The sequence below is a fragment of the Alligator mississippiensis genome, chromosome 1 (genome assembly GCF_030867095.1).
Source record: "Alligator mississippiensis isolate rAllMis1 chromosome 1, rAllMis1, whole genome shotgun sequence".
NCBI classification, from domain to species: Eukaryota; Metazoa; Chordata; order Crocodylia; family Alligatoridae; genus Alligator; species Alligator mississippiensis.
In genome coordinates, this window is record NC_081824.1 from 137,020,864 (window position 1) to 137,045,438 (window position 24,575).

The following is a 24,575-nucleotide window of genomic DNA, read 5'->3' on the forward strand; positions in this document are numbered from 1 at the left end:
TGAAAAGGTAATGTCTATCCATCACCAAATCGGTTCAAGATTTGCAGGTAGAATAACCTGCAAAGACTGAATCAATTTAGGCTCAGGCTTTTTGAATGTCTGTCCCTAGTCCTGGTGTGGCCTGTATTAGAAATACTGTGGGGCAGCTGTAAGGTTTGGATCCAGATTTGAACTGTCATAAAAAATAGGGTTAAGTAGTGTCTCACCTCCAAAAATATCAGTTTGCTACCCCCAGGGTCAAAGGTAGAGCAATTTAGCCTACTTACACCACTACAGAATCATACATAGGTATCAGACATTGTAACAGTGGCTGTGTCCTACTGAAAAACAGCTCCTCCCCATCTTCCTTTTGAAGCTGCTCTGAATGCACATCTGTCCGTACCCTGAGTTTAAATCCCTACACATATCAGAAACAAACAATGACACAAACCATGGTGTGGGCTGCAATGGGACACTTGTGCTACTGTATCCATGGTTGTTTGACTGAGATCCTTATGATCGTTTTTCACTGTGCCATCACAGTGTGAATCTTTAGCATGATCATGGTCTGTTTGCAATATTACATGTCAGCACAAATTATTTTGTCACCTCAAATGTGGTGCATTAAAATTAACTTGCAAGACCTCCCCAAAACTTCTACACGAAGTGTTCTATACAATAAAGTGCTGCAATGTAAATGTTCAAATGCAAAGTCCCATTGAAACCAATGGAAATTATTCATGAAATAAGTAACACTTGAACGATAAAAAAAAAAAAAATCAAGACATTATGAAAAATGCTAGTTGAGAATGCATACAAGCAATTGTGTCTTTCAGAATTAATAATTCAGACAATTAATTGTCTGAATAATATCAACCTTTACAGAGTTAAACCTTTGAAAATGCTGGTAACATATCTTAGCTGTTGCTGGTCTAGTGATGCAGGGGAGAAACAGAAGATAAATCTTACTTATGCCTGTTTGTTTGGCTACGAATTCTCATTTCAGAGAAGGCTGAAATGATCTGGAAAATAATCTCATTTAGCCTAAGAAGCTGTGTGTCATTTCAGCCATATGAATTTTTTTAATGAATTTATATATGCTGAAAAACCTAGGATTGATAAAGGAAATACTGATAGATGATGAGACCCGTGCTAGTGTCATGATGGCACTTGTAGCTATGACTCATCTGAAGTCAGAGAGGAACATATTGTGGTGGGGCAGTGGGGGGGTACTCCTGGTTTGAGCCACCCACCTCACTGTGCCTGACCTCCTTCCAGGCTCTGAGTGCCTCCCTGGGGGTGCCTTATGTCCAGCTGACTCCCTTCCTGGAGCACACCTGCAGGCCTGGGGGTAATGCTGCCATCACCCAGGGTCTGGACTGAATTTGGACCTGTGCCCCTTGGGAAACATAGGTCTAGTAGTCATTGAGGGTACTTGACCCACTGCAAGAACTTGGGGTGCTTTCCCACAGTCTGAAGCACCAATAGTGGTCTGCCTTAGTCAGCTGAACCAAGGGGACCCCAAGGCATAATCCAGACCCTCTCCCAATAAGTCTCCCATGCTAGGTACAGAGGAGAACTTTACTGGTTACAAGGAGTAGGTTTGGAATAGGGTACAGGGTAGAGCAATATCAGAGAAATACCTTAGAGCAAACTGTGGCATGGTAATCTTTGGTCACACATGTGAGTTAGTGCAAGCTATATATCTAGTTAGATCTCAAGTAGCTTACTCACAAGCATCATCCAGAGGCAGGTGAAGATTCCCTGCCTCAGTTCATTGAACATGAGTTTCAAGAGAGAGAGTCAGTTTCAGATGGTCCAGCTTTTCTGAGAGTTCTCATCATGGCTACTGCCCCACCTCCTGGGCAGTCCTTAACTTATATAGACCTTATGACCTCATTTATCTGATTCAATGAAGGCCAGCAACTGTTGGCTGCCAGCCAACCAATTTGAAATGCATCACTGGTTTTCGGGTAGATTAGCACGGTCTGTAGCCCCCTCCCAGTCATGATGACATCGCTTAGAACAATAGGGAGTTTAAGCCCCCACCCGGGTGTGTGAGGCCAGTCACATAGGCAGAGGGAGCAGGTTTCCCCCTCCCTCAGGAATGTATACAGCTCAGGGTTTCCTGAAATTGATGGGGCCAGATGTATCTGCCCTCTGCAGTGACCATGGTAACCAAATTGTCAGATTAGGCATCTGCCTGATAGCAGAGTTTAGGGAGAGAGAGAGATGGCATTCTGCCATATACTCTTCTGGAGACTCATTCAGCCTTCCCATATTGTATGTACAGGGCATAGAAAAAGTAAAATAGGAACTGGCTAACATACAGAAAATGCACTTGAGTATAGTGTGAACCAGTGAGAGTTGGTTGCTATGATGAGTGTGACTACATGTCCTCAGTAGGCTACATCATCTTCACTTCTTCCCAAGCCCAGCAGCTCATTGGGCTGGTGAAGATACATCACTTTCTGTAGTTGACAGTATACAAGGGAGTGATGTGGCCAGCTTTACATCTAGCAGCCTTTGTCTTCCCAGCCTAAATGACCAGGGTAAAGGAACAAACATTGCTACTCATGTAAAACATTAATATAATGCAGTGGTGCTCAACCTTCTGTTCTTGTGGGCCAGATGAGTGATATGGAGCCGGTCTGCAGACTGGTTCTCATGGACAGGGTTAGCGCATGGGCCAGATCCAGCATAGGGTTGGTCCATGGGGGTACATCAGTGCATCAGCCCAACCCCACTGGAAAGCCCATTTAATTTCATTGTTAATTCTGGGATGTCATAAACCCATCTATGGGGTGCCCCCAAAGCTCTGTTTCTCCTTATTATCCCAGTGCTTGTCCCAAGGAATAAACTAAGGTTTCCCCTGGGATAACTCCTTAGTCCCACAAGTCTCAGCTTCACAGCCTTTATGCTGGACCCCACAGCTACAACAAGGGAATCTCTGCCAGCTCTAGGTGGTCTCCCCTTTGGCTTGTGCAAGAAATTTTAGGTCCCTCTTTTTATAGAAGAGACTAGCCTGAAATATCACTAGCCAGAAATGACTCTTTCCAGAGGCAAACCAGTATGAGGACAAAACAACAAAAGTATTTATTATGTAGGAGAAAAGAATTATGCAAGCAAAACTAACCATAGATTTGGAAATAGAAAAACAGGACAAGAAAAGTTTCTTACCCTCTCATCTCCCCCTGCCAGTGTTTTTAGAGTTTAGCCTTCCTGCTGATTCTGTCAGCCCTGATTGCTGGGGTCTTGGACCCTTCTTCAGCTTGGGAAAAGTCCAAATGACAAAGCATATTCCACAGATAGGTTCCTAAATAACTCCAAACCAGCTCCCATCATCAGCATTATTCTAATTGCTGATGAGTCACAGAATGTTCCAGTAATTTCTCATCACCTGGAATTCCTTTGGCATATGGGTCATTTCTCTCAGATGCCTTTTTTTTTTTTTTTTTTTTTTTTTACAGAGGAGTTGATTTCTCCATTACAGCTATTACAGCTTGGGCTATAGACAATGCCTTGATTGCCCTTCTCCTTCTGTCTAGAAGATAATGTCTCCTTCTGCCTCTGTCTAGTAGTGGCAATTCTCCTCATCCTAGTGCCACAAAACAAGAGAGATTTAGTTGTCACACCTTCTCTCTTTTCCTAAATTAGTTAACCCTCATCCCATTTTTTTAAACTATGACCAAAATCACAAAGATATACACAGACAGCCTAACATAATCTATACAGTGATCACAGCAGCATAAATGGGCTTTCGAGTAAGACCATGCATATCAGTCCACCAAAAGACAAGAAAAACATTCAAGATGCCCCAAGGCCTCCCAAAACATAATGGGGCTCATGACAACAGTTACCACAGCAATTATTGCTGCTCCTGCTTCCCTGCCATAAAAGTTGTGGACCTGGTCTGGACCTGTCCCTTGGTCATTAACCCTATGAGAACACAAAAGGTGTGCGCCTTAAAGCAGCATCACTATCTTTAGGTTACTTAACTCTTGTTGCAAAAGGTTTCTTGCAAGCTTTTTGGAGAAGCTCTTAGACCACTGATATTAACAGCAGACATTTGATATGCAGCCTGGACAATGTCCTTGAGCTATAGAAATGCCTTTTTAAAAAAATTCCGTGACAATCTGTTCTGCTTTCACAGAGATATTAACTGTGACAGAGATATTAACTATTGGAAATTGTCATTGAAAGCTTCCTGCTTTAAGAAAACTTTCAGTAGTCTGCCAAAATAATAATAATAATAATAATAATAATAATAATAAACAGATACAGAAATAATCTAAGGCTAGGATCACATTGTGACCAAAGGAGTAGCAGCAGCTATTGCCATTGCGCTGAGGACATCTGGCAGATGCCAGAAGAGCTGCAGCAGGGGAAGAGAAATGAACTGAATGGGGAGCCCCATGCATGACCCAGTACCTGTCCCCATAGGTCCGTGTAGGAGCACCAGATGAGGAAGGAGTTCTACATAGGGAGAATGTAGAGGGAAGGACTGGGCAGGAATCTGACCAACATCCTATCCCCAAGTTTCTATTTCAGCCTTTGAGATAACAATCTCCTCTTGCTACTAGATGATATCACCCAAGAGGTAGCAGTCTGGAATAAAGCTAAAAATTTAAGGTTCAAACTTTGCTACTGGTGTCTAAATGGGAGTGGTATGAAAGACAGTTATTACATGGACATATAATAACATTTGTTTTTACCTTTAAAATAAGTGTGATGCTACATGAAAAAACCCACATTAAGAAAGTTATTTAGGTTGCAGAGTTAAGCACTTAAAGTTAGGAAATGCCAGGTTTATGGCTGCTTGTGAAACTCTAGTTCAGCCTCCTTCTGAGCATATGTTATGGAACAGTATTTAATTATATGATCACATAATATTTTATTCACAAGACCCCTGCACAAAATAAAAGTACAAGGGGGCAGAATTAAGGCTGCAGGAACAATTAAAATTCACATTTCTTAATTTTCATGTATTGGGCTTTGCAAACCAAAAAACCAACCATTTAGCATAAGTGTGCATGTGTGTGTATGAAGTTACTTCCAAGGTTGCTGATGTTACATTTCTAGGTCAGGGACACTTCTGTGGTACACTCCTTTGTTTTTGGGTCTTTCAGGCCTGAGCTACTTTTACAGTGTTTGGGTCCTCACCAGACACTATTTTAAAAAATGTTTTCCTAGATTCTCTTTCACAAGAATGATTCTAGGTACTCTGTCAGAGACCTTGATTTACAGAAATAGCTTTCTCACTATCTGGATACCAAATGTTGATTAACTGACATCATGGAGTCTGATGTTGCAACACCCCACTGAAAGTAACTTTTGTTTTATTTGAATATTAGGCAAAGAGAGGAAAATGACACAACGATGGCTTTTGAGACACAATGGGGAAAAAAAGGAAGAGCTGACCCAGAGGTTGCAGCTTGGATCCTGTGACTTGTGAACTTTTACAAAGCATCTCCTATCATACCAGTTGTAGTCACATCACATGAGTTATTAGATTTGCAGACGACTGAGACTTCTGGAAAATATTGTGCTATGAATATATGATAGTCAGGAATTTTTGCAAGAAAACAGTTTTCTGTTAGAAAATGCCAATTCATTGAAACAAACATTTCACAGGAATGTACCACTATCAACAAAACATTTCTTGGGAAAGGTTTCTCAGTTCTGGTAGAGACTTACTGGTGAAAAGCAGAGAGTAGGCAAAGTCTCAGAAAAGAAAACTGAATTTCTCCAGTTATTTACCTGGGATGTGTACACAAAGGCCTAAGTCTCTGCGTTGCTTGGTTTAGGCTAACAACTAAAACATGGGGCTCCTAATCTGAGTCAAATGCCCGGAACCTCAGGCTATTAAGGAATGGATCTCTCTCAGTCTCCCTACTGGGGTTGAACCACTCTGTATAATTAATTAAACTCTTACTGACAAAACTGACTCGAGGGCTGGGGACAGACATTCAAAAACCCTGAGCCTGAATTCATAGATTCATAGATGTTAGGGTCGGAAGAGACCTCAATAGATCATCGAGTCCGACCCCCTGCATAGGCAGGAAAGAGTGCTGGGTTTAGATGAGCCCAGCTAGATGCCTATCTAACCTCCTCTTGAAGACCCCCAGGGTAGGGGAGAGCACCACCTCCCTTGGGAGCCTGTTTCAGACCTTGGCCACTCGAACTGTGAAGAAGTTCTTCCTAATGTCCAGTCTAAATCTGCTCTCTGCTAGCTTGTGGCCATTATTTCTTGTAACCCCCAGGGGCGCCTTGGTGAATAAAACCTCACCAATTCCCTTCTGTGTCCCCGTGATGAACTTACAGGCAGCCACAAGGTCACCTCTCAACCTTCTCTTGCGGAGGCTAAAAAGGTCCAGGTTCCCTAGTCTCTCCTCGTAGGGCTTGGCCTGCAAGCCCTTAACCATACGAATGGCCCTTCTCTGGACCCTCTCCAGGTTATCTGCATCCCTCTTGAAGTGTGGTGCCCAGAATTGCACGCAGTACTCCAACTGCGGTCTGACCAGCGCCCGATAGAGGGGAAGTATCACCTCCTTGGATCTATTCGTCATGCATCTGCTGATGCATGATAAAGTGCCAATAGCTTTTCTGATGGCTTCATCACACTGCCGACTCATGTTCATCTTGGAGTCCACTAGGACTCCAAGATCCCTTTCCGCTTCCGTGCCACCAAGCAGGTCATTTCCTAGGCAGTAGGTATGCTGGACATTTTTTCTCCCTAGGTGCAGAACTTTGCATTTCTCCTTGTTGAACTGCATTCTGTTGTTTTCTGCCCATTTGTCCAGCCTGTCCAGGTCTGCCTGTAGCTGTTCCCTGCCCTCCGGTGTGTCCACTTCTCCCCACAGTTTTGCGTCATCTGCAAACTTGGACAGAGTACACTTCACGCCCTCGTCCAAGTCGCTGATGAAGATATTGAAGAGTATCGGTCCTAGGACCGAGCCCTGTGGGACCCCACTGCCCACACCCTTCCAGGTCGATACTGACCCATCCACTATGACTCTCTGGGTGCGACCCTCTAGCCAATTCGCCACCCACCGGACTGTGTAGCTGTCCAAGTCACAGCCTCTTAACTTGTTCACCAGTATGGGGTGGGATACTGTATCGAAGGCCTTCGTGAAGTCTAAGTATACGACATCCACCCCTACTCCTGCGTCCAGGCGTTTTGTAACCTGGTCATAAAAAGAGACTAGATTAGTCAGGCATGATCTGCCTGCTATGAACCCGTGCTGGTTTCCCCTCAGCATAATTTGTCCTGACGGGATCTCACAAATGTGAGCCTTGATAATTTTTTCAAAGACTTTGCCAAGGATGGAGGTGAGACTGACTGGCCTATAGTTGCCCGGGTCCTCCTTCCTCCCCTTCTTGAAAATGGGGACCACATTGGCCCTTTTCCAGTCCACCAGGACTTGGCCCATGTGCCACAAGCGTTCAAATATTCCCGCCAGTGGCTGTGCAATGACGTCGGCCAGTGCCTTCAGTACCCTTGGATGGAGCTCATCTGGGCCTGCCGACTTAAAGGCATCCAGTTTCTCCAAGTGACTCTGCACCATCTCAGGGCCTACGCATGGTAGTCTGGCGCCTTACTGCTGCCTCTCTACAATCCCAGTGAGAGACTTGTCTTGCCCCTCGCTTAGGAACACTGAGGCAAAGAACTCGTTGAGAAGTTCAGCCTTGTCCCCCCTGTCCGTCACCAATTGTTTCTGCCCATTTAGTAGGGGTCCTATTCCTCCCCGGACCTTCCTTTTACTCCCTATATATCTAAAAAAAATTTTTTTGTTATCCTTAACTTGGAATGCCATCCTCAGCTCCATGGTAGCTTTGGCCTGTCTAACTGCCTCCCTACAAGCGTGAGCAGAGGAGGTTTACTCCTCTTTGGTAATCTCTCCCTGTTTCCACTTTTTATGTGCCCCCCTTTTGGCCCGTAGACTGCTCTGGGTTTCGCTGGTCAGCCAAGGAAGCCTCCTGGCCCCTTTCCCTCTTTTTCCTCGCATTGGGATCGTCTCCCTCTGTGCCCGAAGGATCATTTCCTTAAGGCACAGCCACCCTTCCTGGGCTCCCATCTCTTCAAAACTCCTACTCTGCAGTGTGTCCTTGACTAATCGCCTGAGTTAATTGAAATCAGCTTTCCTAACGTCTAGCACTTTCACCCTACTAGTTACCTTACCCACTCGACGTCTCATGAAGAATTCTATTATTTGGTGATCACTGTCCCCCAGATGACCACCGATCTGTAGGTCCCCTACCATATCATCCCCCGTTGCCAATACCAGGTCCAGTAAGGCATTCCCCCTAGTGGGACCGTGCACCTCCTGCGTCAGGTGGAGGTCCTGTACGCAGGATAGGAACCTGCGTGAACGGTGGGACTTTGCTGTCTGCATCTCCCAGCAGATATCTGCGTAGTTTAGGTTCCCCATGACTACCGCCTCCTTAATTTTTATGGTCTCCGAGAGCTGCCTCAGGAGCCCCGAATCTAGTTCCTCCCCTTGGTGTGGGGGTCTGTAGCAGACCCCTACTACCAAATCCCTTTCTCCTTGCCCCCCATGTAACCTAACCCACAATCCTTCTATTTTCTCATCCTTCGATTCCGTCTTGATGAGGGTCAATGTATATTGCTCATTGACATAGAGCGCAACCCCTCCCCCTTTCTTCCCCACCCTGTCCTTTCTGTACAGCCTCCCCCTTTCTTCCCCACCCTGTCCTTTCTGTACTTGATTCAATCGATTCAATCTTTGCAGGTTAGTTTAACCTGGCTATGCTAAATCCGTTTTGTAACCAGACAGACATCCCAGAAATTCAGGCACATGCCTGCAGTGGCTCAGGCTATAAGCTAGGGGTGCTAGAGCAGCTCTCCTTTCACCTCCACAGGGCTGAGCTGAGGTGGCATGGCCAGGCTCTGACAGGACACTCTGATTATTCTCCCCAGCCCCCGCAGCAGCCCAGCAGGGAATGTTTATCACCCCTAACTCAGGGTTTATCAACCCATTAAGAAAACAAAGCCTCTCTCCATTATTAATGGAGTTCTTCTTAAACAGCTATTCCAAGGAAGGACATTAAACTACCTGTTGGTTAGTTCCAAAAAGCCTGTCTGCCTGTCATCTACCACAGCACGGACCATAGCCAGCACATGGTCTGCTAGCTAATGCTGAGGTGTCTGCATAAGGCAGAGAGGAGGGGACAATAATCCCTGCTTAGTAGGGAGAAACCAGGTGGGCGCTCTGTGCCTGCAAGTCTGCCAGAGCTCTGGCCAGGGAGCAGAGGGGAGGTGCCAGCCCTGCTGTGGAACAGAGAGCCCCGCCCAGAGAGCATGCCAGGATGCTGAGGGAGTCTGATTTAATTTAAACCAGCAAGGGGTCTAGGACAGACATTGCATATACCGATTTGAGCCAAATCAGTTAAGTCTGATACTACATGCAACCAGGTTTATCTGAAACCGGTTTTAGCCATTTTCAAATTGATTTACACTGAACATCTGTTCTGTTACAGGTTTAAACCAGTTTCTGATCACTTAAACTGGTTTATGAGTAATGTCTGTCTCTAGCCTAGAGGCCAGAGGTTGGGGCCATCACCTGGGTTGTGGCATATCTGTGTTTAAGTCCCTGTTCTGCCAGTCACCTTTGTATATGGCTCATGAGTCATGACCAAATCATGCTCTTGGTTATGTGGAGGTGGTGTCTTGGTCCTTCTGTGTGTGTGTGTGTCCATGTGCGCGAGAGAGACTTTGCAAGGTCTCAGCTCCTGATATAGATTGGAAACATTTATGAAATCTCAAAAAGGATCCAGGGACAAGAAAAAAAATCCTCCTCAGCTCTGTTGCATGTGTCTAATAGGAGTAGACATTTCTACTTCAAGTAGGAGTCCCTGGGTCTGAAGAAGTTTGAAAGTTAGTCACAGAGATTGGCTAATTTAAACCCAAGAATGGAGTTGGAAGGTGCAGGCTTCTCCTGGAACAGTCACCAAGGGATTTTCCTGACAGCTATAGCAGTAGAGGCTCTGCAGTGTGAACAAGCCCCAAGTACATTTCTCACAGGGGAAATCTTCATTGGCCTTTTCTCCTAAAACATTCTACCCTTACTTTCATTGAGGTTGAAAATGCTGCTGGCTGCCTACAACCTATTTGCATTAGTATTATCAGTTTTGGGGCCGCAGTGGTGCAAGGTGTTAGATATATGTCTACTGCAGATCATGTTAGTGGTTTGAAGAAGATAACTGACTCTTTTCCAAGACAGACTCTTCCTATTGTACCTCCTGAACATATTGTGCAAGTTTTCTGCTTAAGGTAGCACTTCAGTGCTCTCTTAGGGTATGTACAGACATTCAGGGAGGTTATGGGGAGGTTAAATTGAGTTTAAAATGGCCACCTGATCTAAGGTAAGTCAGGATAGGGAGGATAAGTATCTGGTGGATGGGGATCAGGGAGGCAAGTGGGGTCCTTGGGGGGTTGGGGGCCTAGTGGGGTTCACAGAGGGGGTTGGGAGGGTTTGGTGGGACTGGGGGGCAGGTGGGGTCCATGGAGAGATTGGTGGGGTCCAGGAGGATTTGGTGGGATCAGGGGAGTTACCAGGGTCGGGGGAGAGGGGGAGAATGGGGGATCTCTCTTCCTTCCCTGGGATCAGGGGCTATTTTATAGTTTATATAGACAAGAGAGACAAAGGAACTGAAGAGGAACTGAGAAGCACAGAAATATTACGGGTGTGAGGCAAAGCTTGCCCTTAGTTTCTTTGAGTTTTAGGTCTATAACCCTTTCATGATACATATCTACTAACAAGTGCTGTCCTGCTTAAGATGGTAAGATGGTGTTTATGTTCTCTAGATTTTGTGCCAACAATTTAGTTCTTCCAAAAAATTAATTTTTCAGAGTTAAATTGGACAAAGGAAGATTATCGAGCTGATAGGAAGGATATGCTTATTGGTGCTAACCTACTTTTATTTGACACAAAGAAAATCTGGTTCTCTGGGGTTTTAGTGATAAAAAATGAACTCATTTAATCAGGAAGGTGGCAGGGGGCAGAGAAAATGTATAATTGTACAACTTGCTAGTCTAGGTGTAGTCGTATTGTTGAGCAGTGTGCAACCTCTGTAGGCCCTTTATCTGTCTCTCTAGCTAACTAGCCTAACTGAGAGACAATCTCTAATTCCCAATTTCTGTAATCTTCTAAGTGAGTGAGTGTTTCTAAATTGTAAGTTCAATCACTACATTGGTCACCTGGCAAAAACAGAGCTGGGGGACCTTTCACTTTCAATACCCTGAAAGGAGTCTGAATTATCATAGTGTGGGCTGAAGGCTATCATTTGAATTGTCAATACAGAACATGCTAATGTGAAATGTCACCCGAACTCACCGGAAGGAGGCAATGCAGACACTGGTGGGCCAGATGAGGATGATGGAAGTCTTCAAGTTGACACTGAATTCACGGGTTGCCTCCTCTTCTTCCTCCTCCTCCTCCTCACTGTATACCACCCACAAGTCACAGAGGTTCAGCCTGTGCTTTAGTCTGAAGCTTGTGCCTGATCTGAAGCAAAGAACAGAAGGGAATCAGTTCTAGGCTTCATTATTTTGAAGAGCAGCTAGAATCTTCTGTGTTAGAGCCATTTCCCTGTGACTTGGCTGTACTATTAAAGCTTTGACAACTATAGCCCATATTCTCAGCTTGTTTAATACAGAACCATTTCATTAATATCAGTGGAGTTACACTGATTGACATCAACTGTGTATCTAGCCCAGTGGTCTCCAACCTTTTTAAGTAGGAGATCACCTTTGGCATTTAAAAGCAACTCAAGATCTACTGTGTGCTGCCACCCCCCCACCCCAGCAGGTAAGTCTGTGGGGAGGGAAAGGGGGTGAGGGGCAGATTGAGAAAAATATATTTGGGGGTGCACCTTCCCAACAGGTAAGTCCTACCAGCCAGAGCCCCACTCCACTTACCCCTGCTCCTGCGGCACTGTTCCTCACTGAGGGGGCCTTGATCTAGCTCCTGCCCTTTCCCTCCCCCATGGACTGATCTGCTGGGCTTGGGCACATGCGTGCATGCAACCGGGCACTCAGCCCCCTACCCCAGCCTCAGATTGACTCCAAGAGGCTCCGAGATCTACTGCAAGAGGCTCCGAAATCTACTGGTGGATTGAGATCCGCTGGTTGGTGACCACTGATCTAGCCAATGTGAGTCTTCTCTGTCCCCCTTGCCCAATGCTACCACCTAGACACTTTCCCTGGTGTCTAGCATGTAGATATCAGGACAGGCTGAGCCCTTAAGCATATTTCTAGTTTTATAAGCATGATACAACTTCCTTTTAAATTGTTATTATGTATTTCTGTATTGCAATGATGCTTAAAGAGCCCACTCATGGACCAGGGCCCCATTATCCAAGGTGTTGCACAAATACAGAATAAAAGGATGGTCTTTAGCTCATGCAATCTAAGTAGGCAATGAGGGATAGTGGATGGACATGACAAGTCAGCAGGAGAGGTAGTGGTCTCCAGCTACCCAATCCATTTTTTTTGTAGCTCTCACGTGATTTTGATGGAAGACAATATTGCAGACCCTGAGATGAGAATATCCATGGTGATATAGTCCAGATATGTAACAGTTTTACCCTTATTCAGTTCTTAGTGAATAATGCTGTCATTTTGTTTCCCCCCTCTATTTAATAATACCTTGCTTTGATATGACTCTTTTCATCAGTAACCATCATAGTGTTTTTGTCTGCTCAGATACGTTCCATTTACCATGCTCCCCCTTGACAGAGTGTTTATATATTAGCTTCATTCCTCTTTTGAAACATGCTTAATAACATTAAAAGAGATATTTCCCTTATCTCATCTTCAGGGGAGTCTTAAAATATAAGAGCTGCTTGGAAATTCCAAAGCAAACAAGCACAAGTTTGTTGCAGTTCACACTGTAAATCTCTTTGGCTAACTACAAGATACCTGTCATCTAGAGTCTTTACTTACTGGTCTGGTTTGTTCCTGCTGATGGAGGGGGACAGAAGGGTAAAGAGGGCATGAGTAATAATTACTTTAAACCACTTGTTTCCTCAAGCCTCAGTCAGGCTTAGGTTCCATCTGCATCTTAATGTGAATTAGAGCAGCTGTAACAGGCTCTATGGGGTCTGCAGCTGAGAGTATCAGTGCACTGAACAATGCAAAATTATGCGGCAGGCAGCAAAGAGCCTTTGGGTCAGCTGTATATACTTGGCAAATGACTGCCTTCACACCAGCAGTATTCCCCAGGGGGAGCTCTGCTAGCCCCGTGCCCCTCAATGTTGCCTTTTATATTTGCAAAATGGCACTTGGCACCCTACACAGCTGTGTCCACTAAGCTTGATTCTTCAGCTGCTTTGCTGTTTATGTTCATACCCATGCAAAGTGTGTGCAATGTGCCTCCAGCTCAGAATGGTAAGGGTTTGGCACCTACTTTACATAGGTATAAGGGAGGCCACAAAACAAGGAGAGTTAGGGCTGCTGGAACTAAGTTCTGGTTTTACTGGTCCCGTTCTAAGTTAAGAACAGCCTTGAGTGGTAGGTACCCCCCAGTGGGAGAGTGGTGTCAGGGAGAGAAGCATCATGCCTACAGCAGGTTAGAAGTTTATTCTAATGGCATTTCTTTATGTACTCCTCCTCAAGGAGGAATTATGTAGGGTTTGCAGTATTATTGTTAACCTGTGGGAAGCTACAACATTATTTGGCCTGGGACACGCATCCATTTCCTTATGCCAAATTAACCAGGCAGTTATGGAAAAGACCCAGCATTTTGAATCTGAGAAGATGTTGTAATTTTATGCTTACATGAAAAATATAAATGCCCTGCCACTATCTCCCTATGCAGTTTGGATGCCTTTGCCCATTTTCTTTCTTTCTTTTCTTTCTTTGCCAAGGATTGCTGATTACTGTGTTTAAAAAAATCCGCTTGTGCTACGAAGCGGGGAAAATAACCCACAACCTGAGTAATGTCTAGGGAAAGCACAGCAAGCAGAGTCAGATTTGTAAAGCAGGTTCACGTGATGGGGTGCATCTCATGATCAGGCTCAACTGGCCGGGATCTTGCCTCATTATCTAGTGGTTTGTTGTGAAATTGTGTAAGTTTTCTAAAACTAAATAGATGCAGCTTTTCTTTGAAGTCCCTTTTATATTATCTGGAAAGTGGCTCTGCTTGTTTGCTGGGTATTTCTTTAAATGAGTTTTGTTGCTTATGAAATTTGGGATTATCAGTCCCCTAGAGACTAAAATTCTCTGCTAACAGGTTCAATACAGTACAGGCAGCAGCAGTGCAGGTTTCTCTACACTGTCTCAGCAGGATGCTTCAGTTCTGCTTTGGAGAGGTCAACCTTAAAATCCTTTGGCCAAATCAATCCTGGTATGTCTGCTGAGCCTGCCATATTAATCTCAAAATGGAAAGACCTATTTTGTGATGTCTCTAGCTACCTATTTGGCACCATTGTTGTAACTATTGCTGAGAGAGATAGCTGTGTTAATCTGAAGTCAGGCAGAGGGCAAGGGAGAGATGTACCTTATAAACTAACTGAACCGGAGACGCATAAGCTTTTGTCAGCAAGAGCTCACTTCATCAGGTAGCATCAGATGAAGTGAGCTCTTGCTGACAGAAGCTTATGTATCCTTGATTCAGTTAGTTGACAAGGTACATCTCTCCCTTGCCTTCTGCCTGACTTCAGATTAACACAGCTATCTCTCTCAGGTACACCTCTTCCCTGCTTTCTACTGCAGAGAGAATAATGAAGCAGCAGCTTCATGAAATCCACTCATAACTAAAGTGTTTTGATTGACTATTTGCCATTAGCAGGCTCAGATTTTTTCACTGCTTGTAAATATTCAGGCAAATGAAAATGCCGGTGAGCCCTGAAAATTTCATCACTTTGCAGCATATGTGAATTATTCTTCATTTGCTATTTGTTTTTTATTTCCTGGGCTCCTCTTAAAAATTTAATCATTCACTGAGGAAGCAGAAATGACATTGCAGAGCCAATCACATGGTGTAAACTGGGAATGATGAATAGTTAGGGACCTGAATAGTAAATGGGTGCAGTAAGCCTCACACACAGTCATAAAACTGCTCATGAATCAAACTTTTTGGTGAATATACATGAACAACAAACACATTTGCAGGAGTTTAGAGTGGTTTTGTGAACTAAAAGCCTAAAGCTCATCACATTCTTGCTTGAATGAACTATACATCCAGCCCTAAGTGAAATGAAGGCTTTTCCCATACATCACTGATAAACCATCAGTTCCTCACACTACCTAGAGCAGGGGTGGGCAAAATAGTGGATCTGACTGGTGGCTAGACTCCGTTTCCCAACAGCCCCTGCCTGCGTAGCTCCTGGGTGGAGACCCTGGGAGCATGGGGCTGTAACGGCACAGGGTTGTGACAACACAGGGCCACATGTCCAATGAGTTCCATGGAGACTAGCCGGGAGCCATAAAGTTAGGACACGCAGCTGGGAAGGGAGCTGCTTCGGGGCCAAGATCTTGGGGCAGTGATAGTGCAGGGCCACAGCAGAGCTGCAATCCACATCCTGTGCTCCCCTGCTTGCAGACCTCATGCTCATCGTGGGGTGTGTGGGCAGCAGGTGGCAGCTCTGCCCAGCTCCGTGCTGTCACTGCCCCAAGATCCCAGGGTCTCCCTGAGCCTGCCCACCTGTCTCGCTCCTGGTCATGGCTGCATCCCAGCTGCTTGGCTGTGCATCCTGCCTGTGCCGGTCTCACCCCTGGCAGTGGGTGCAGGGCAGATGAGCTGGGGTGCCCAGGCAGCAGGTTGGGTCCAGTGGCAGTAGCCAGAAGGAGCTGCTGCCACATGGGCTGCTGGAAAATGAAGTCCACCATGGGCCTGGTCTGTGGGCCAGATTTTGCCCACTCCTAACCTAGGTACAGACATTAAAAAATCCCAAGGCATAATCAGTCCAAGTTATGCAGTTTTCTGTAAGTGGCGTAGTTTAGATCACTACCAAAAAAAACATTCATTCACCCTTTGGTGTTGGACATCTTAAACCGGGTTCCACTACTTTTAAACCAGGCTATGTGTGCTGAACTTCTGTCCTGTTATGGGTCTAGACAAGTTTTGTGTGCCAAACTTCTGTTCCGTTATGGGCGTAGACTGGTTTCCGATCACTTATACCAGTAAAAGTGTAATGTCTATACCTGGCTGGGGAGTTGAAGCTATTTGTTTACATGTTTCCCATGCAGAGTGATTACAGAACAAACATTTCAGAAGTGAATTTAGGGCTTGGCAGAGCTCAGGAAAAACACAGAGGCAGCCTGCAGCTGTGCTATGTATTTCATCGAGAATGCAAATGAGGATTTTTCTGTGACTGCCACTCACATTTATGCACTATGGGCTCCAGTTGCAAAACACTGTGCATTGTTTGTATTTGCAAAATCCAGATTTTCTGCCCTGTGTCTCTCTCATTATGTCTCAGCCTCCTAGCCAGGGACTTTCCTAACCAGAGAGTGACCCAATGTTGGTGCAGAGCCAGCAAAGCTCAGACACTGGGGGTTCCTTGGTCAGGAAATAGCCCCTGTCTTAGAAAGGACACCAGTTAGAGTCCAGACAGTGCCTTCTCTGCAGCATCTGGCAGGAGCTGGGCAGAGCAGAGAATCTGGCCCAATGTACATAAAAGTTTATAGAATCACAGAGAAAAAGGGCTGAAAGGAAACTGAGGAGGTTTTCTTGTCCAGCCCCTTCCTCAAGGCAGGATCATCCCTGTATCAAACCATAGCCAAATGTGTATCTAACCTGTTCTAAAAATCTTCCAGTGATGGAAATGCCACAACCTCTTTTGCTAATCTGTTCCAGTGCTTAGCCACGCTCATAATTCGAAAGTCCTTCCTAAAATTTCCCTTGTTGCAGTTTATGACTTAGGCTGTGTCCACAAGAGCAAGGGCATGCATTTGCAGCAGCACAAATAGTAGTGGCACAAAGTTGTGTGGCTACTTTTATGCTGCAGTGCATGCCCCTGCTTGTGCGGTTTGCAGTGGGACACATTATCCTGCTGCTCCATCTGCTGCAGAGTGGCGGGGGCTGGCTGGGGCACAGGATGCCTCAATTCAGGGCTAGTTGGCAGGCAGCCACCATACTGAGGCACCCTGTACCCTATCTAGCGGGGCAGTGGCATGAGGAGACAGGGGAGCAGGCAGCCCAAGGGCTAGCTAGTCTATCACCATTTTCTTTATAACTACCTTTCAAGTATTTGAAAAGTATCAAATTCCCCTAGGTCTTCTCTTCTCCAGACTAAATGATATCAGCTCTTTCAGTTTTTTGTAAGTCATGTTTCCTAGACCGTTAATTATTTTTGTTCCTCTCCTCTGGACTCTTTCCTATTTGTCTACATCTTTCTTTAAGTATGGTGCCCAAACCTGGATGCAATACTCCATGTGAGTACTTCCCTTGACTTGCAGGTGAAGCTCAGCAGCTATCACATGACTTTGGGTGCATCTGCCATTGTAACAGGTTAAAACTAGATACATATGTGTACTTCTCCCAATACCTTTTAACACTGTCAGTGATTGAGTAGAGCTATGCATTTTTGTGTCAGAAAAGGTGATATGTATTGCACTTCAAGTTGCTCCACATATCTTTGCCAGCTTTTAAAGACTCATTGGCAAATAAATCAGAAATCATAACAAGTGCTGTTCATCATTATGTCCTTTTACATGATAATGTGCATGTCAATAACACACATAATAAATCTGTTCTATTCCTCTTAGACACACCACTACCTTAGTCATCTAATAGGTCTGATATTGGTGTTAATGGCAGGAAATATGTTAAAGATATCTCCAAAAAGTGAAAAGTATTTATTAACTTGAAACAACACAAAGCCATATGTAATCATTCACCAGATAACAAAAATGTTTCATAATTCAAATTCCAATAGATTTTTGGGTTTGATTGGAATTTTTTTTTCACTCATTGCTCAATCTTTGCATTATTTGATTAATGGATGCTTGGCTGGATTTTTCGTATTTTAGCTGTTAAATGGAAGCATGCTAAAACCTGATGTCAACATTTCTGGATAAAATGTAATTGAATAGTTAGCAAAATGTTATTGTCCTATAGGAAATTACGCAAATAACTGAAATGTGTGAATAATGTATATGCAATAAATCAGAATCTACTGCAGCACTTCTTGATGTTGGCCCAGTTCAGAAATACTATGGAAAGTGCATCTTGTAGTATTCTGGAACTTCTGCTTCCAGTTTTGAATAAAACCAAAGAGCACATCCTGATGAGCATGCACATGCAGTTTGTGGTGCCTCAAATCTGTTTGAGGTGCCACAAACCACATGTGGTGCATGTGCACTCATTTACTGTGCTGTTATTTAGGAGTATGGTGGGTTTTTTTGACATTGGGAGATTCTGGTGTAAAAAAAAAAACTGCTGCTAAAAAAAGCAGTGTGGTACGACCCACACGATGGCAGAATGGATTGCCAGAAAGAGCCTGGCTGCAGGCCTTTTTGCCAGCAGCTGGCTTGGCACTGCTGCTGCCCTGGGAGGCCTTCAGGACCTAAGGTAAGGCTGGTGGGGCTAGCACAAGTACTGGCCCCATCCTCTCGTATCCCACCCGGAGGGCACGTGCAGGGGCATGCCCAGGGACAAATAGCAGCAGCATAAATATGTGCCACTGCTATTTTTGGCTCATGGGAAACAGGTGCCTCTGCACATGTGCACTTGTTGCGACACAGTTAAAGAGTGCAGTTACGTGTGAAGAAAAGATCCTAGAGGTGAACTGCTTCTAACTTTTGTACCTTAATCTCCCAAATCTATAGACGGTTTGGATTAGATTTGAGTTTTCTGGGTAAGGAAATCTCCTAGAGAAAAAAAAAAAAGTACGTAAACCAGGAAATCAGGAACTGCCAAACACAGTCAGAGCAGTGCTTCTAGTCCATTTTCCTATCTCCCACAGAGCCTGATGCCAGATGTCTCAGCAGGAACTGAAACAAGTAGTTATGAAATATGCTCTTAGTACAGGAGGATCCTTCCTGCCATCTAGATCCTGCCACCTGGACTGGCTGTATTTAACCTTCAAAACGGTTGCGTTTGAGTTTGGGTGGAGATTTGTTTGGATACTTTTCTCATCAGAAGTAGTGTGGCTAGCCCTAGTAAGAATCTACTCAAAATACAGTTTCTCTATTGCTAAGATATCATCTTCTGTCCCTGTGCAAAGAGGATGATATATGTGCAGCTCTTTTACATTAGCCACTCACAGAAGATTTGTAATGGTGTCACCTTTGAGCAGAAGAAGGCAGCAGAGAGGAAAACGACCCTCTTTTGCCTTCTCTGGAGAGTTGATGCTTTCTGGATCACTTGCTTCTCTGAATTATAGTTCTGTTTTGCAGTAGGATGATACTCTGTGGGCGTGTTTACACAAGACGCTTTACTGCGCAGTAGACGAATCTACTGCACAGCAAAGTGTCAATGTCTATCTGATGGGAAATATCTGATGGGAAAATTATCTCATACATGCACAGCATTTACTGCACAGTAAATTAGGTTAATGCATAGTTTCCAGTACCAAGAAATATAGTGCAGTAGCTACTGTGCAGTGGCGCATGTGTAGACAGTTGACTGGGAGCAAATTGGTCTTGGTCTAGACAGCAGGGGTGGTAGGGAAGTATCCCACTTGTGGGGCAGTTCTCTATGAGCCCCGGGCTGAGCTGGGCTCACCCTGCTTGGCATGGTGCTGGCAGGAAGCTGCCTGAGAAGTGGGACAGCTCTCCCCTTCCCCTGAGCCCAGGCCTGGCTCATGCTCCCTGCCAGCCTGGGGCTGGGATCCGGGGGAGCCTGGAGTCCCCCCTGGTTGCTGCAGGGTGACACAGCAGCCCTGACTTGAACTGCTCCTGATGGAAGCATGTGTAGATGTGTTCCTGACCACATATTAATGCACCTTAAGGTACTGCACAGTAACCTTAATGCACATTAGTTATATGTGTAGGTACACCCTGTAGTAGCACTGTCAGATACCATTGGTAATTTTTTAAATAGACAATACTCGTCCAGTTTTTTACTGTCAGTTACAAGTGTGAGGCCTATTAGCTTGGCTGCTTAATGTGTCTGTATATAGCAAAAAGCCACTGTGCTATTAAAGGTGTCTAACAAAGGAAACTAGATGTGTTTTGCTGTTGCTTTTTTATGATGCATAAATAAACCTGGAATTTTTTTTTTTAGCATGTTCATATTATTATCTAAATTTATTTTTTTTTCAGCTTCTGTGGACAACTGAAGAACTAGAAGCAAGATGGCATAATTTGTCTCAAGGAAGTGAAATTGGAGCAACTGAGAAGGCACAGGCTTTTTCTTCAGATTTCTGGTTCTGTTAAACACATTTCTCAGATCTCTAGTTACAATTATATTAAAAAAGAGGAAGACAAAACTTAAAGTTCCTGATATATGAAAGGTTATAAAATAAGCGGGAAGAACCCCCTACTTCCTAAAGAAGGAGAAAGAAATATCAGTGAAGGTATAAACTGAATTTTTCTCCGTTGCACTTTACATTTAAGAATTTCACTTAAATGCACTGTCTGGAAAATATCTGATGGGAAAAGTATCTCATACAATAACCGAAACTTGTTTAATTGCCCCAAACAAAAGAATTAAAAAGCACATAGACACAGACTGCTGAAGAGAAATCAGAGAGATATAACACTAGAGTGCTTTTTTCTCTTTTCAATCAATTCCTTGACAAGTCACTTATTCACAGCAGAAATGAATAGTATTGATGGGAAACAGAAGCAGCACTTCGCCTATTACTAATGCCGATTTTGCAAACAAGACTGAATCTGTGTGTAGGATCTGTTATTTCCCGAGCCCTCAGCTTGATAAATTAAATTCCACATGAGTAATCTGAGACACGCTAACCTGATGGCGAGCAATCTTGTTAATGTAGGAGGAAAGTGAAAAGTCAAACCACAGTGGTGGGCTTCCTGTCCACTGAACAAACCCGAGATCTTTTTTGGCTTGGTTCAAGTGGGAGGTGCACAGTTGCAATGCTGCCATTCAGGGGCTGTCAGTGTTTGTTTTGTAAAACCCATATTTTTTCCCAGAACTTAGAGCTTCACAGTCAATCTATTTTTTCTGGTACAACAGTTTCAGCTCAAGAAAGAATATATGTCACAATAAGGGTTAAGAAAAACTGTTAGCATTTTGTTGTATTTTAAAAGAGAGAAAATTAAGTTAAATGAATATAATAAAGTTCCTCATTTCAGTTATTCTCCCTCATTCTCCTAACTTTTCAGTGAAACACATAGGCATTCTGATCTGTTATGCTACAAATTGGGAGTAAGTCCTGGAGTCATGCTACAACTTATACTTCCTAGAGTTGCAGATTCAAAACCTGATTTGATATAAGTTTTCACACTTCTGAGCTAGCTAAATGGAAGTTTGCGCACTTTACTGTTTGACAGATGAAGTCTTTTTCTGCCTTGTGTGCGTATTAAGGGCCATATTGCACTTCATGTAGAGGTATCAGTTTGTCTTAACAGTTCAAATGAAAACCATGCATGCCTAAAGATTCGCGGGGGTGCGGCGGGGCATCATGCTCCCCAGCAGACCCAGAAGTGGACTGGAAATGTTTCTGGTCCACTTTCAGGTCTGCTGCCAAGCATGCTGGGGAGCCCCCTGTGCTTCTGTGGGACTCTGCATCTGTCCAAGCACTGCAGCGTTCAGAACCCCTACTGTCTAGAGGTATGTAGAAAAAACATTTAAAGCTATGTCTATGTCTGAATCACCGAATCTGTCTGAATTGATTCAGAGAGATTAAAGGGTCCTCTGATTCGATTTAGATTTGGAGATTTGGCCGCTGAATCTCCACCGAATCGAATTGGGGACGAAGCTCTGCAGAGCCCTAATAAGTACCTTGTGTGGGCTCTCGTCCTCTTATATCTTGATAAGGAATGAGTCAGCTCAGTGAGAGAAGTGGTACTCTGGGGGTGTTCCATGGTTTCAACATCAGAAATTTAGGAAAGTGGGCCTACACATGAGGTTTCATCCTGATCCTATTGAAGTCAATGGGAGTGTTGCCATTAACTTCACTGGGAATTCTGCCCTTGAGCAGAGAGAAATAGGTAGTCTTGTTAGTCTGAAGTCAAGCAGTAGGCAGGGTAGATTTGATCTCTAATTTAATTAGTCTATAAGGTGCAAACTTATCTTGTTTTTAGTCTATAAGGTGCAAGCTTTATCTTGTTTTATACCAATCCTGCCCCTGTCTCTGTGGTTTTGGAGGCCTTTGAACCAGTACCTCTGTGCAGGCTGAGAAAGGGAAAGGAGAGGATGTGGGAAACTAGGGGAAGCCCTGCAGGAAATGCAGCGTTCCCTTGGGCAAATTCAGGGCCATCCCCTGCATGCTGTCATTGCCTGTTTGTATGTCTAGATGTCAGCGTAAGGTGCAGGGCCACAGAGCCAGAAGGTCTTGTCACTATGTATTGTTCTCATCCTTCTGGGTTCACTAGGGACCTGAGGTGCATACCCAGTGCCTGGTCTAATTTCCTTGCCTCAAGGCTGGTTATGAGGGGTTGAATTTAATTCTTAATGTATGTGTGATCTCTATCAAATTTATACTCGCACACCAAAAAACAAAAACAAACCCAAACCCCACAAACCCTTAGGAAACTAGGGAACGTCACACTTCAAAACACCTGCTAAATGTCTGCTAAGTTTCAGAAAGTAACATTTCTTTCTAGTGTTATAGAGGAACTGTTTTGGTCTGTTGGGCAAATATGCTACTAAAAGTCCCTAGATAACCCAATTTATTTATAGATTAGATTACAAGAAGAACCTGTTTTAGAATGCCAACATCCCCAGGACAGTAAATGTTCTGTAAAACTACCTATACTTTACTTAATGCCGGTGTGATGATATGCCCTAAAAGGCCCTACAGACATCTTCCCTGAATGGGCTCAGCTCTGCCTAATTTTAGTGTTCCAATGTTGTGGGAGGGGAAGGAGGGAATACAGACTATACAATCTGCAGAGCAGTGACTTCAAAGAAGCTCTCAGCATTGCAAACATATGGCCAGAAATGACCATCTGGGTCACCCAGTAAATCCCTTGTGATCACAGACAACCATGTAATAGACCTTAAGATTCACAAGAACATCTACTGTAGCCCCTCTATCCACAAAGCACTCCTACAAGAATATCCTATAAGACTTAGGGGCTCTAGTACAAAACAACAAAAGTCTCAAAATCGATGGTGTGCCACAAGATGAGAATAGAAGCTGAGGGCACCATCATTGCTTTGGGTCCTGGAAATGGTAAGGAATTTCTGTGAAATATGCCCAGAAGATTTGGGAAACAGACTAGGCTCCACTCTATGGATGAAGGAAAGGAGCCCCATTGTCCTTACCACTCTGACCCATATGAGAATTCCTTCTTGATACCACTTTATCTCAGGCAGATAAATACATGTTTAATAGTGGTCATAGAGGGACTCCTTCAGGGTGGTTGTAGAGGGCCTCTTTCAGGCCAGAGCTGTCCATGGGACAGCCCCGTCAGTATCATCTTGAGTGATTAAGTTTCAAAGTCCCATTTAAAATAAGCAAGGATTGATAGGTTTCTCACACATTTGCTTCTATAACAGCATGAATGGATCTAGCTCAATATAGAGAATGGTATAGTAATTAGAGACTCCATTGTATTGGCTTAAATGCAGATTTCCAGAGGGACATCTGGATGAAGATAAAAGATTGTGATTAGAACACTGATATTCAAGAACTGATTCATATGGGAATTTAAACTACTTTTCTTCAAGGTGACTGTACATATTTTTTGACTCATTCTTCTGAAACAGTTGTCTTTTGTATAGGAACTTGAAAACACATCAGATCACTAATTGAAAGCCAGTGACTCATATCCAAATATCCAATTAATAGCACCCCAAATTAAAGATTTCCTGTGTTCTGTGAACAGCTTTGTTTATGCCTACCTGGAAAATTGGCATGTCAATGCTATGACTATTGCAAGGCTGAATTTTACAACTGAGATTTCATCTAAAAAACTTATCCTGAATTATGTTGTTATCATGATTAGTATTTATGATCATGTCTATTATAAGAGTATCTAAGGACCAAGCACAATCAGGGCCCCATTATTTTAGGCCTTGTATAGATTCAGGATAAGAAATAGTCCTTCCTCAAAGAGATTACAATGTAAACAGACAAGAAGAATACAGAGTGGAGGGAAGGGTATTAATAGCTTAGGTTAAATCCAATTTTTTGTTAACTTTTCCCAAGGGAAATATTTTTATAACCTAACACTGGGCATCTTCCTTTCAGGACTATGGTACTTTCTTCAATTTAAAAAAATGTTGTCATGCTTCCACGTAGTGTGAGGCAGCCTGGTGGTAATTACATTGAATTTATATGCTTAGAATCAAAAATATGAAGATGCTGAGGGAAAAAAATCTGTTTAATTCACCTTTCAGAACAAACTCCAGTCTGTAGCTTTCTGGGAAAAAAGATTTTTGTTTCAAAAAAGGTAAATGAATGCAAAACATTTTCATTGAAAGTTTTCAGTTTTCAGGAACTGAAAACTGCTTTCCCCACTCAACTAACCACTTTTTTTCCACAACAAT

At 43.8% G+C, this 24,575-nt stretch overlaps 1 protein-coding gene across 3 annotated transcripts in view; it reads right to left on the reverse strand.

Annotated features, from left to right (window-relative positions):
* TAGAP (T cell activation RhoGTPase activating protein) overlaps window positions 1-24,575 on the reverse strand; it is a 105,996-nt gene that overhangs the window by 25,221 nt on the left and 56,200 nt on the right. For all 3 annotated transcript variants that reach the window (XM_059714554.1, XM_059714550.1, XM_019479862.2), the window contains one exon: window positions 11,337-11,507. In XM_059714554.1, the coding sequence (XP_059570537.1) occupies window positions 11,337-11,507 (171 nt within the window). The remainder of the gene's footprint in view (window positions 1-11,336; window positions 11,508-24,575) is intronic.